This window comes from Artemia franciscana, chromosome 3 (assembly GCF_032884065.1).
Source record: "Artemia franciscana chromosome 3, ASM3288406v1, whole genome shotgun sequence".
In the NCBI taxonomy this organism is placed as follows: Eukaryota; Metazoa; Arthropoda; class Branchiopoda; order Anostraca; family Artemiidae; genus Artemia; species Artemia franciscana.
The window spans coordinates 25,547,091-25,560,260 of record NC_088865.1 but is presented as its reverse complement, the minus strand read 5'-3'; the positions used below and the strand labels follow the sequence as shown (position 1 = coordinate 25,560,260).

Sequence of the window (13,170 nt, the reverse complement as noted above, 5' to 3'; positions counted from 1 at the left end):
GTTGAAGAGCTGTTGATATGCAGAGAAGAACGAAGTTATGCTTAACTTTAGGAAAAAGGCTAAATCTGTCAAAAACCGCGAAGAAAATTGTTGGAAGTTGTTTCTTTTTTTTCTAATATCATAACCATGATATTTGTAGACATGAGCCAACCCCCCATCTAATACGGGCCTCTCGCTTTTGGTACATGGAGCTATCTGAAGTTTTTAGCTTTACCACATACTTTCTAACGATTTGCTTTATTTTGTTCGGTTTTACAGATTTAACTCTGGCCCCTCCATCCCCAAACTGTAGATAAACCCTTCTGAAATATAACTCTGATTGTGTGGAATTAACTGTGTCATATCAGTGTGGGTATGTCTGGATTTAATCTCTTAAGTTAATCACTTTATCCATAATCGTGTTCTGAAAATGTTATTTCTTGAATGGAAAACATTTCAACAAAGTAAAATAAGATTCGTCGTATGATTGAATGTAAACTTCAATGTTTGGCTTGAACTGTGTAATGGCTAAGATGTGTGGTGTTGAGCTTTATAGGACTGCGTTTGGTGTTGGATGAGTTGTTTGAGAAGATTAAAAGGAGAAATTTCAGTTATGTAACTAAAAATCTATACACAAAAAAAACTAAGGATAATAAACCTTTTAGCAAAAATTATAGCAACTTAAATACATTCAGTATAAGTAGGGAATGAAACGATCACTTAAACTTTAATCATGAAATATTTGTAGGGTTCGCGTTGTTTAAACAATCCGTAAAATTTCATAGTAAACGCACCAAAGATTAAATTAATTAAGAAAAAAGTTGGTGACATAATTGTCAGACTGATTCATCTTCGAACGTTAAAAAAGACTAAGAAAAACTAGGATCAAAAATATTAGGAATAAATATAAAATTGTGTCCTCAAGAGGTGCTAAAGACTTCAAAAAGAAACTTGTAGGTGTAATATCTTTTTAGGTTTCATTCGAAGAATTTCGTCTCCAATGTGCTGAAATGTACGAGCATTACGAACGAAATAGATCAGACCATGTAACAGATCCGGCTGCTCGAAAACGAGCCCCAATTAGTACTATATCAGGAATTTCGGCATCAGATAGTCCCTGTTTCGTCGAGGAGATACTTACTGCCGACGAGAATGGCCTGCGAATTGAACAAGTGTCTTCAACAAGCCATAATTTAGGTAGTGACTCAGCTAATGTAGATGGAACGCTGAGTGAGCTTGAAAAAACCCAAAGCTGTACTGTACCCTCTCTTGAGAACGAATTAGAAGAAGATATTGACCTTCCAGAAGTCAGGCAAACTTTAAAACCTCATGAGAACCAAGATATTCCCACAGATAAAAAGAATGCATCAGAAAGCACTGATTCAATAATTGAAGAGGCGTCTATGTCATCTCGGGCATCCGCTGTAGACCTTGTAGATCCACAGGAACCTACTTTCAATAAAGTTGATTCATCTTCAAATGCTAACACCCTGGATAACCAGACAGATGTGCCCCTAGAGAATGTGTCTGAAACAGTTGAGACGACTGAAAACACTTATAACCCCGAAACCACTTTTAAGAGTAATTCTTTACCTGATGAAACTGCACATTCTGAACAGAAAACAGAACCAACGGCATTGAGTGATGATGATACAAAAGACATTGAAGCTCCTGGCAAAGTGAATGCATCTGAATTTGTCACCAAGGTAGTCAAGGCAGAGTCCTTGGAAAATGTTGTGACAACTAATATCGTTGATAAAAAATTGTCACCGGCTATTTTAGTTGATAAATCAAGTTCCGAATGTGGGGAAAGCAAACCCGAGTTTATTATAAACAACGAAGAAGATAATGAACATTATATTATAAATGAAGACAGAGATGATAAACCTGAAAGTGATCAGGGACACGAAAATCTTTGTTCTGGTGTCCGTGCTGATGAAGATATACTGAAATCGTTGGCACTTAGTCAGCAAATTCCTGTTGAAGGTGAGGATGAAACTATTTTGAGTGAACGGGAGGTGATTGATACAGAGAGCCCATTGCAAACAATCACAGGTAATTCTATTTTTGTTAATATTTCCTTTCTTGATTCCTTTTTTCGTTTTCTTAACTACATTATTTGAGGTTAAGATGTAATAGACTAAAGCATAATTGACGAATAACTCAGGCTTTAGAACATGCATAAGTGACGTGTAGACTCAGCTACGATTTTTCTCAAGGTAAAATGACACATATATTACGTAGTGAAAAAATAAAGAACTTCTCATATATAATTCTTCTTGATACATCTGTCAAAAGTGAATTTACGAGACTGGGACGTGAATTTTGGTTGACAAAACAGGAAGAATATTACCGAGCGTCCTTTTTTATGCAACAGTGTTTCAATAGAAATGAAAATATTAAAAACTGATGTGTTTTCTACCTGTTCAGCTGAAAAACATCAATGCCATAAATCGTCACAGAATTTGAACTTGGAATAAAAGTGTAATAAATCTTGGGCAAAACACCAAACCATTGGTTGTTCAAGAAAACGTTGGTCCTTTAAGCCCGGACTAAAAGTAAAACAAGCGCTGTAAAAATGTAATATGCCTAATGGGTGAACATTTTCAAATATTTATGTTATGTTGTAGATTGTTTAATACGTTCAAAATGGCCTTTTAGAAGAGTCTTGAGACACGGAACAATACAAGATTTAATATACTAATAGAGCTAAGCCCTCCGATTGGTCCAATCAATTCTAATTTGAAACCCTCAAAATAATATTCTAGGTAAGACTGATCGAATGAAATTCAGCTTTAAAACTATTGTTTCAAACACAACTGAAAAAATGTATATAATAATAATAATAATAATTTATTCCAGAAAAAGCCCGTGGGCCATAGGAAATTTACATAACTAAAAACAAACAACAAATTAACTAAAATAAATTAATACTTTTTAAAGAAAACGCTCACGATGTGCCGCTGAACTATCCTGACAAACCTTGCTATCCTTTTAATACTCAGGAAATTTGTTTCTTTCATTCTATCTACCATCCATATCTCATTCAATTTTTTTTACCATACATCTCTCGCCTCCATTCATTCAATTAGACACATTCACACAAAAAATGTATTAAACTTTCATCCTGAGATCCACACATAGGACAAGCGATACATTCTACCTTCTCCCCTTTTCTCCCTTGATACTTTCTTTTCTCACTAATCAAAAATCCATTTCCCCTCCAATCCAAATGAGCCTTCAAATCCTCTCTACTTAACCCAACCTTCCAAAATACCTCCGCCCCCCAACTACCCTTTATCTGTCTATACAACTTTAACGACCCTGAATGATCCAGACTTGCCCACCATATCTGGATTTCTTGGTTCTTCAACCTCTCTTGTACCTCCCTTATTACTATTTCCTCCATACCCATAATACCCTTTCCTTCATTCCACCATTCCCCTAATCCACACTTATCTAAGGTATCCTGAATCTCCGCCGCCCACCCTGCTTTACTTTTCTGTCTCAACGCCTCTAAGTATGCTGCCTTTGCTACCGTAAATCTCTGCATACCCAGAATCATAATCCAATATCTCACCATGGTCACTAGCCTCATGATCGCATCGATGCTAACCCTAAATCCCCCTGGATTACCAAATTACTAAACGAATCCTCTAGTCCTCACATCCTCTTATAATATCTCATCATATCCATCTCAAGTTTCGGACCTTTCCGATAGCCCCAGACCTCTGCTCCATAATGCATCGCCGGTACTATCTTACTTGTCCAAATCCTCTTATGTACTCTAATATCTCTCACCCGTCTAAGACTACTCCTATTTCACCGCTAATATACCTCCCCTTTGCATTCGCTAGATCCAGATGCCCACTGAATTTCCCATTACTAGTAAACTTTACCCCAAGATAAACAAATTCATTGTTCACTGGTATAGTTTCACCTTTAAAGGAAAAATTCACATCAAGGAAAAATTCACATCTTCACTTTCCATGGCTTTACGACCAAATACCATCACCACTGTCTTCGATGTGTTCAGGATCAACTTCTTCTCTTCCAAATAAACCTCCGTAATCTCTAATAATTGTTGCGGTTTCTCCTTTGATTCAGCCAGTAATATGATGTCGTCAGCAAATAGTAGTAAGCAAAGTTTAAGCAAATCTATCGATATCATTGGTGCATTGCTCTTAACGAAAAATTCATTGGCATCATTTAAATAAAGGCTAAACGTTTCGGTGACAGCACACATCCCTGCTTTAGTCCCAATAAAGATAGCACTGGAGTTGAGCACTTTCCCGCCACTCTCGCTACTAACTTCACGTACTTATACATTTTGCACAGCAACAATACAAAATAGTGAGGCAGTCCTAAAGATAACAGGTTTAACATCAACAGGTGCCTATCCACATTACCATATGCTCCTTTTAGGTCTAAAAAAGCTGCAAATAACCTATACTTCTCTGCCAAAATTCTCAAAGTAAAAATATGATCTATTGAACTATGGCTTTTTCTAAACCCTACCTGGAAAGGGGATAACAGTTCCTTTTCATCCAACCACTTCCCTAATCTTGATTCTATAACCTTACAAAAAATCTTACTCATCACATTTCCTAAACTAATTATTCTATAATTATTTTGATCCAGCCTTTTACCTTTTTTAAAAATTGGTATTCCTACTGACAAATTCCACTGATCAGGCCATTTCCTTTTTTTAGTCATAAAACTAAAAACTGCTGCTAAAACTGGTACTAGAACTGTTTTCCCTATTTTCCAAATCTTTGCTGGTATTCCATCCACCCCCGGCGCCGAAGATCCCTTCATTCCTTTGAGGCTTGCCCATACTTCCTCTACCTTGATCGGTTCTAAGAGACCGATCTATACCTGAAAAGGATACTTTAAAAAAATAATTAACGTATATTTGCATTCGTTTTGAATTGAAACTTAGTGTTTTTTGTGGATCAAATCCATAATTATCAACTTTTTTTATTACCCGGGAATAATGTTAGTCTAATGCAGTTTTTATGGCACTTGGTATCAACCAAGTGACATATAGCGATCGCAAATTCTGTCGGTCTGTCTGTCTGTCTGTCTGTCACGGTTTTGCTACTTTAAGCACTTCCAGGTAAGCTAGGACGATTAAATTTGGTAGGCGTATCAGGGACCGGACCAGATTAAATCAGAAATAGGCGTTTTCCCGATTCGACCATCTGGGGAGAGTGGGCGGCCGGTTAATTCGAAAAAAAAAAGAAAAGATGAAGTATTTTTAACTTATGAACGGGTGATGGGATCTCAATGAAATTTGATGTTTGGAAGGATATCGTGCCTTAGAACTCTTATATTAAATCCCGACCAGATCCGGTGACATTGGGGGGAGGTAGAAGGGGGAAACTAAAATCTTGGAAAACGCTTAGAGTGGAGGGATCGAGATGAAACTTGGTGGGAAAAATAAGCACAAGTCCTTGATACGGGATTGACATAACCGGAACAGATCTGCCCTCTTTGGGCGAGTTGGGAGGGGAGAGGGTTAATTCCAAAAATTAAAAAAACATGCATTTTTAACTTACGAAAAAGTGATCGTATCTGAATGAAATTCATATTTGGAAAGACCTTGAAACTCAGATCTCTTATTTTAAATTCCGACCGGATTCAGTGTCATTAGGGGGAGGGACCAGAAATCTTAGAAAACGCTTAAAGCGGAGAGATCAGGATGAAACTTGGTGGAAAGAATAAGCACAAGTCCAAGACAGGTGACTGATATAGCCGGACCGGATCCGCTCTCTTTGGTGGAGTTGGGGGGGGAGAGTAATTCGGGAAATTAGAAAAAATGAGGTATTTGTAACTTACGAACGGGTGATCAGATCTTAATGAAATTTGATATCTAGAAGGATCTTGCACTTCAGAACTCTCATTTTACGACCAGATCCTGTGACATTGAAGGGAGTTGGGGGGGGGGGGAAACCGGAATTCTTGGAAAACGTGAAAATCGAGGTATCTTACGAATGGGTGATCGGATCTTAACGAAACTTGATATATAGAAAAATCTGATGTCCCAGATGCTCCATTTTCAATTCAAATTGGATCCGGGGACATAGAGGGTTGGAGGGGGGAAATATAAATCTTGGAAACCGGAAATCTTGGAAAACCCTTAGAGTGGAGAGATCGGGATGAAACTTAATGGTAAGAATAAGCACAAGTTATAGATACGAGATTGACATAATTGGTACGGATCCGTTCTCTTTGGAGGAGCTGGGGGTTGTTAATTTGGAAAAATTAGAAAAATTGAGGTATTTTTAACTTCAGAACGGGTGACCGGATCTTAATGAAATTTGATATTTAGAAGGAACTCATGTTCCAGAGCTCTTATTTCTAATCCCGACCAGATCTTTTGACATTGGGGGGAGTTGGAGGGGAAACCGGAAATCTTGGAAAACGTTTATAAATATCGTAGATACGTGATTGACGTAACCGAACTGGATCCACTCTCTTGGGGGAGTTGGGTGGTGGGGTTCAGTGCTTTGGTGAATTTGGTGCTTCTGGATGTGCTAGGACGATGAAAATTGGTAGGCGTGTCAGGGAGCTGTACAAATTGACTTGATAAAGTCATTTTCCCCGATTCGACCGTCTGGGGGGCTGAAGGGAAAGGAAAAATTAGAAAAATTGAGGTATTTTTAATTTACAAGTGGGTGATCGGATCTTAATGAATTTTGATATTTAGAAGGACCTCGTGACTCAGAGCTCTTATTTCAAATCCCGACCGACATTAAGCCTCTGATTTTCCTTTTAAAGCAATCTATTGATTCTTAAAATTTTGTTAGAGCTCACACCATATGAGCTCTTGGCTCTTTCGACCTCGTCACAAGTGCCATATGAGCTCTTAGCTCTTGTTAAATTTGGTAGTCCTAGGTAACGTCTTGTAAAAACTAAATTAGTTTTTGTTTCCGAAAAAATGTCTCTATTTTTCGGTGGTTCTTTAAGGTATATACCTCTATGCTTGTACCTTGCACTCTCATAAAACTTCTTACATAATCTGCATAAATTACTGTCATGTATAAGCTACTTACAGTATTCCAGTAGTTATTTTATTTCGTATTGAGGGCCGAAGTGCTTATAATTGATTTTAAGACTATAAATAACTCTTTAAACCTAGAAAAAATTTGTAAAATCACTACCCTTGTAAACATATTATTCTACAATTCAGCTGTTTGTTGCTCAATAGCTTCAGAAAATCTACATTTCCAGAGTGTAAAACGTTTTATACCCTACTGTATGAAGTAAGTGCAGTAGATGAATCCTTACTCTACTTTCCTCAGTGTTTTGAAATATTTTAATACGAAATTTATAGGAAATTTAATCCCCAGGCCGAGGGAAGACTTTTGTTTCATAAAGCTTTCAAATTTGTTGTTTTTGTAGGAAATATCGGTGGCGAGACAGAGAGCCAGGATGATGTTAGTACCGCTGATACCGCCTCAATCAAAGAAAAAAACGTCAATCAAAACCTCCTCGCCAATTCTGCTGAAAGTTATCAGTTCCCTGTACTTGATGGTGAGACAATTTACCCAGAGAGAACAATGGATGAAGAATCGGAAGTTAAAAAGCCAAAAAAGACACCGAAGAAAGCGAGACGAAGTAATATAGATTTTTTCTTGTGGCTACAGAATATGAAATAGATTATAACAAAATGTTTAGTTCTGTTATCACGCTCAATTTTACTCCCTCTTTGCCCCCTCAGTCTCTCACTCCCTCTCTATGGACCTTTTCGTTATGCAGCTTTTGTTGTGGTTATTTAGAGATTGTGCAAGGAAGAAACTAATAATCAAATCTTGATTATGTAATAAAATTGCTGCTGTCTTCATAAAAAATTTATGTCACACATATAACCAAGTTTAATTGTTATTGCTCAGCAAAACAAATTGCTTTTGTGTGGTAAGGTTGTTAGCCCCAAGCAAATTTCGTTTTAATTATAAGATGTTTATTTCGAACTCCCACGGGAAGTGTAACTTTTTTTCAATTGTTGCTACGATTACGGACCTCTTAGAAAGATATTGACTTTTCTTGACTAATGGACTTTAGGAAATTAAAAAGTTTTAGAAAGCGTGTTCGAGAAGCAATTTTTGTAAAAGTGACAAAAAAGTAGCAATAATTCTAAGTGTATTTAAGAAATATGAAAAAAAATTCTTGATTGACGAGTAGAAAGAGATAAAAGGTAAAAGACAAGTAATCGAATATATTCAAAACGAAAAAGATGCCTATTTTCTTCAGATTTGATCCTTAATTTTGAGACTGATATTGTAAAGTAAAACGATTGTTAATAATTTCGGTTAAATTGGATTTTGGCTAGGGTAGCAAATATGAGGAATCGTGGCAGGAGTAGAACTACGACTAGATGTGGTCCTTTAAGTGTATTCGTGCCTGGATTGGTCGTGATACAGGTAACAGTGATCGCATATTAGCAGCATTGGTCATTGTGGTAGAAGTGACCGTGGTAGGAGTAATTAGGATAGGATTACGATAGAAGAAACTAGGAGTATTTTTTATACTAATAGTAGCAGCAGTGGTCGTGGTCGAAGTCGTCACGTAGTAAGAATAGCAGTGATAGTAGCGGTAGTTGTCTTGGAAGTTCTTTGATTTATTGCGAATCGCAAAAAGCGGCCATGATTGCTCAAAAATCGGATTTGTTGCCCCATTTAGATACTAAAAGAGTTACACACCGACTTTCCACAAAGCATAGTCGATTACTTTGACTTTTGTCTTTTATAGGCTTTACAAGAGTTATTGGGTAAATGAAAAAAAATGCACTATATTGTGTCCTGACAATTCGGTGATCAAAGGAAACTGCTTTACTATTTTGGTTATGTGATTGATATGGCTTTTAGAAGCCATAAAAAACAAATGTTTGGTTTAGTCGTATGTCCGTTGGATTACAAAAAGCTTTTGATTTAATTAACCACTACATTTGACCAGGAAAGAACTAAATGACCTTCCAATCAATGGCTTCTTTAATTACAACTGCTCTTCAAATGTCAAATATGAATTTTTTTATTATGATTCCCTGTATTTGTACTTGGATCAGGACAACGGCTGCGGGACTTCCCTGGCATCCAATAGTTCGTCTACAATTGAGCTCCATCCTTGGCTGTCTATGGTCCATTCCTGAGTGATTTCGAGCCAGTTAATATAAACCTCTTACGCTTACGATCCCCTGGCTATCTATTGGGGTATCTTCAATGGCATTCTTCTGCTCCCCCCCCCCCTTGTTTTTTAGTTCAAAAATTCCAAAGTTGGATGAAATCTGTGGGTTATTTATGTATTTGAGAAATTTGCCATTTGAATATCAAAAGCGACCCAGCTTAAAAAACTCGAAGCTGTGGCTAAGGAATACCAATCATGCAAAGTCTAGCATTGTTATTATTAGTTTTTTCAAGTCTTCTCTGTTCTTCCCACATGTATCTCCGCACAAGATGACTATTACTTGCATAAAGTTCCTTGATACTACTATACCTAGTAATCTTAGATAAAACGTTCAAGTTTCTGTGAAATTTTCAAACAGGCTGATTCCTCCCTCTCTTTCTTAAAGCTCTCGAGTAAAGTGAAGTGTCCATTTTCTCATTGTCTTAGGCTATCTGTATCTCTCTTAGAATATGATTGTCCTGATGGGCATTCCTGCTTATCTAATAAACTTCCCGATAAAACCAGATCAATCCAAGACCTTCCTCTAAAATCTGTTTAAAAAATCGACAGAATGGCTTGCTCTTGCATTTTGAAAATTGCTGAGGTAATACCTCTAAAAGAAAGCAAAAAATAATATTTGTTAGAGTTTCATAAAGGCTGCGTTAATTGATTGCAGAACTCTAAGTTTTTCCCTGAATCCTGCAACTCGGAAGTTTCCTACTTGTTTCTTCCAAAGTCCCTCTGTAATAAGTCTTCATTTATCTATTTAAATTGTTTTCTTTTTTATGTAAATCACAGGTCGGGCTTTTCTGCTAGTGTGAATCGTTTTAAAATAAAATTGTGTCTTATCCTAGTAGAAGTAGTAGTAGTAGAAATAGCAATGCTAGTAGTAGCAACAGCAATGCTAGTTGTATTAAGCAAATCCAAATATTGTCACACTTCACTTCGTTACTTAAATTGTTTCTGCCGTTAATTGAGTTAATGCAACTTTGTAGTCGTTGGCATCTAAGGTGGGACTAATACCTAAATGATCATGAGCCAAAAGAGTTGCATTATGTCTATATTTACGAACTTTCACGGTTGCACTCAATCCCAGTCTCCAGCTTTCGGCCCTCTAATTCAGAAGACTATAAACCCTTCCGTAATTTCTATGTCAACAAAGCGAGGAATATCCTTATTTCTTCTTAAATATATCTTATGTAGTCTATAGTCCGAAATGGGCTACCTGTAGAATTTTGCACCCTTGTCCGCAGGCCTGACCTCAATTTACAGTTTTAGTTCTTTAGAGCGGAAATTCAGGCTCGCCTTCAGTAAAAAAAAAAATCTATCCTCCCCGTGAATTTGGCTACCTTTTTTCAAGAGAAGGTGCCAACTTTTTGCTGAAATGTGTTCCTTAATGGTCTTGGTATGTAAGCTTTACTCCCTCAAATGGTGATGTCGATACAATTGAGCCTTCCATGATTATAGTCAGTTGGTCTCGGGAAACTTAAATCCCTTTCATCGACAAAGTTATAACCTTGTCAAATCTCTTGAAATTTCAAGGTTTGAACGGTGACGTATTTTCACCGGTATATACAGTCTGGCCCTGGGAGAGGGGGGTGTAACCCCATTTTTTTATTAAAATTTGTCAATAAAAATCAAGTAGTTGGGGACATTAACAATGGTTTAATTATAGATAAAGCTAATACAGATAGTCCAATACAGATAGAAGCCATATATTCATTATTATGTTTTTGTAATCTAATATTTTTTTTTCTGATTTTACTTATGTTTTTTTCTGTTCCTGAAAGTGCAAATTAAAGCTAATTTTTTTAGCTCTTCCTTTTTTTTTCCTTTTTTCCTCCTCTTTTTGTTTCTTAAGCTAGGTAAGAGAAATAACTTTTTTTTATGAGGTTTGAAATACGTTTCTTTTGCATTCTATATGCATATATTCCACTCCATTCTATACTTGGCTTTCTATTTACGTGTAGATAAACGTCGAAATGGTGGAGAGCCAACGTTCAGCCCGGGACCTTCTCGACCCCCCTTTCGTATACCTGAGTTTCGATGGTCGTTCATACATCAAAAGCTATTGAATGACCTCCTTTTTTCTTTGGAGTCGGATATGCAAAATTGGAGAAGTCATTCCAGCAAGTCCATGTTGGAGTTTGTGAATTCAGCAGAAAACGCCGTTTTTGTAATCAATACCGTTCACCTGATCTCTCAGCTTGCTGATAACCTAATCATTGCCTGTGGTGGATTGCTTCCTCTATTAGCATGCGTCACGTCTCCAACGGTATACGTTCATATTTTTTTTTTTTTCTTATGCTATATAATCGTAAAATCAGTCCATTTTTTCTATTTCTAAGAATATATATAGTTTTGCTTAAAATAATCAAAAATAAACAGCCTTTTGCTTAAATCTGCTTAGCGTGTCCTTAGTTTTGAGCCTTAACACACTCAACACTGGCTCTTTAATTCTGCACGCTCCTAAGAACTTTTTCTATAAAGAAACGTTGCCACCAAAAAAATGACAAAGAACGTTTTGGCTGTTGAATTGAAAATACGTGAATGTACATATTTGATTGTTATTATAAATTTAAAAAGAATTAAGATGTAATTAGTTATACTTCTTAGAACCAACAGCATAAGGAAGCACTAAAAATCCAAAGTACATTTCTCTAGACGATAGGTATAGTAAAAGTAAAATCAGAAGTGTAGCTATTTCATAATTTTGTTATTTCTTTGTCTTAAAGATCTAACCGTTTCTCCTTATTAGTAAGACAAATATAGAATTAAATTTATGTTTTTCTAACCTTATTGTCATAGCCTATACAATCAGTTTATTTATTTCTATTTTCCATTCCATTTTCGATCCGTTTTCTGATTCCCCCTCCTTTCCCTTTTTCCACACTCTAAATGTTCCTTTTTTTTATAAGTCCTTCTTTTGTGATTTGTCTTATATTTTGTGTCCTTTTTTTTTAGTGTGAACTCGACATTGTTGAGCCAAACCAAGGGCTTTCCGTTGAAGTGGCCGCTGGTTTTCTACAGAGGCTGGTCCATATGACTGATGTTCTCATATTCGCATCAAGCGTTAATTTTGCTGAACTTGAAGCTGAAAAAAATATGTCTGCTGGCAAGTTATTTTTCTTACTTTTTCACATCGCTTCAGGGCATTTCAATTCTTTTCCATTTATGCTTTCTTTTTTTTTTTTTTAGTTTGACCTCAGTTGCTATAAAATTTGGGAAAAGCAATGACCGTACTGTTTTGATCTAACTTTGTGGTTCGTTATAGCCTTAAAAGATCGATCTTCAAAGCATTTTTCTTCTTTTTTTTCGCCTCTGAGTAATATTAAAAAAAAATTATCTAAGAGCTTTTTTTTCAGATATTTTTCAGATAGGAAATCTTTCTGTCCCCCCTCTATATGTAAACCTAATTCGTGCTAAGCGGAAAGAAGGTCGTCCGCGGTTGGGGTTGCTTGGATGTCGTAAAGAAAGAATCAAGGAAAATGAAAACTTCCAGGGAGGGTGTAAAGAGGGAGGCTTGGAATGGATTGGGATGGATGAGGAGCGTACGTAGCTGTGTTGACCTCAGGCGGTTCGTTACTGCGGTGAGTTGTTAGTAGTATTAGTAGTAGTTATAGCTAACAGGAGTCGTTTGGACTTACTTTGTATTGTGTTTATTTGCCTTCCCCAGCCTACAAAAATTTTATTTCTTTTATTGGATATATTTTAGCTTCGTCTAAATGCACTACTATGAAGTCACGGCAGCATGATAATCAGTGATATTGCCCTTCTTGCTTCTCAATTAGCCTAATTTTTAATTTTGTTTTATTATTATTTTAGGTGGTATATTAAGGCAATGTTTGCGTTTAGTTTGTACATGTTCCGTCCGAAATTGCTTAGAGGCCAGAGAAAGACAAGGCGGTCTTGGTTTGGCCAACCCCAGTAATGATCCCCGAACGCTACACATCATTTCTCTTATTCGAAGTGTCCAAACCTCTGTCAGAAATCCGTCCGAAACTGTAAGTATTTTTTTTCTGTATG

At 36.6% G+C, this 13,170-nt stretch overlaps 1 protein-coding gene across 8 annotated transcripts in view; it reads left to right on the top strand.

Moving 5' to 3' along the window:
* The window catches only part of LOC136025077 (neurobeachin-like), a 271,780-nt gene that overhangs the window by 192,763 nt on the left and 65,847 nt on the right, over window positions 1-13,170 (top strand). For all 8 annotated transcript variants that reach the window (XM_065700792.1, XM_065700791.1, XM_065700790.1 and 5 more), the window contains 5 exons: window positions 954-2,034; window positions 7,387-7,602; window positions 11,115-11,419; window positions 12,109-12,259; window positions 12,970-13,148. In XM_065700792.1, the coding sequence (XP_065556864.1) occupies window positions 954-2,034; window positions 7,387-7,602; window positions 11,115-11,419; window positions 12,109-12,259; window positions 12,970-13,148 (1,932 nt within the window). The remainder of the gene's footprint in view (window positions 1-953; window positions 2,035-7,386; window positions 7,603-11,114; window positions 11,420-12,108; window positions 12,260-12,969; window positions 13,149-13,170) is intronic.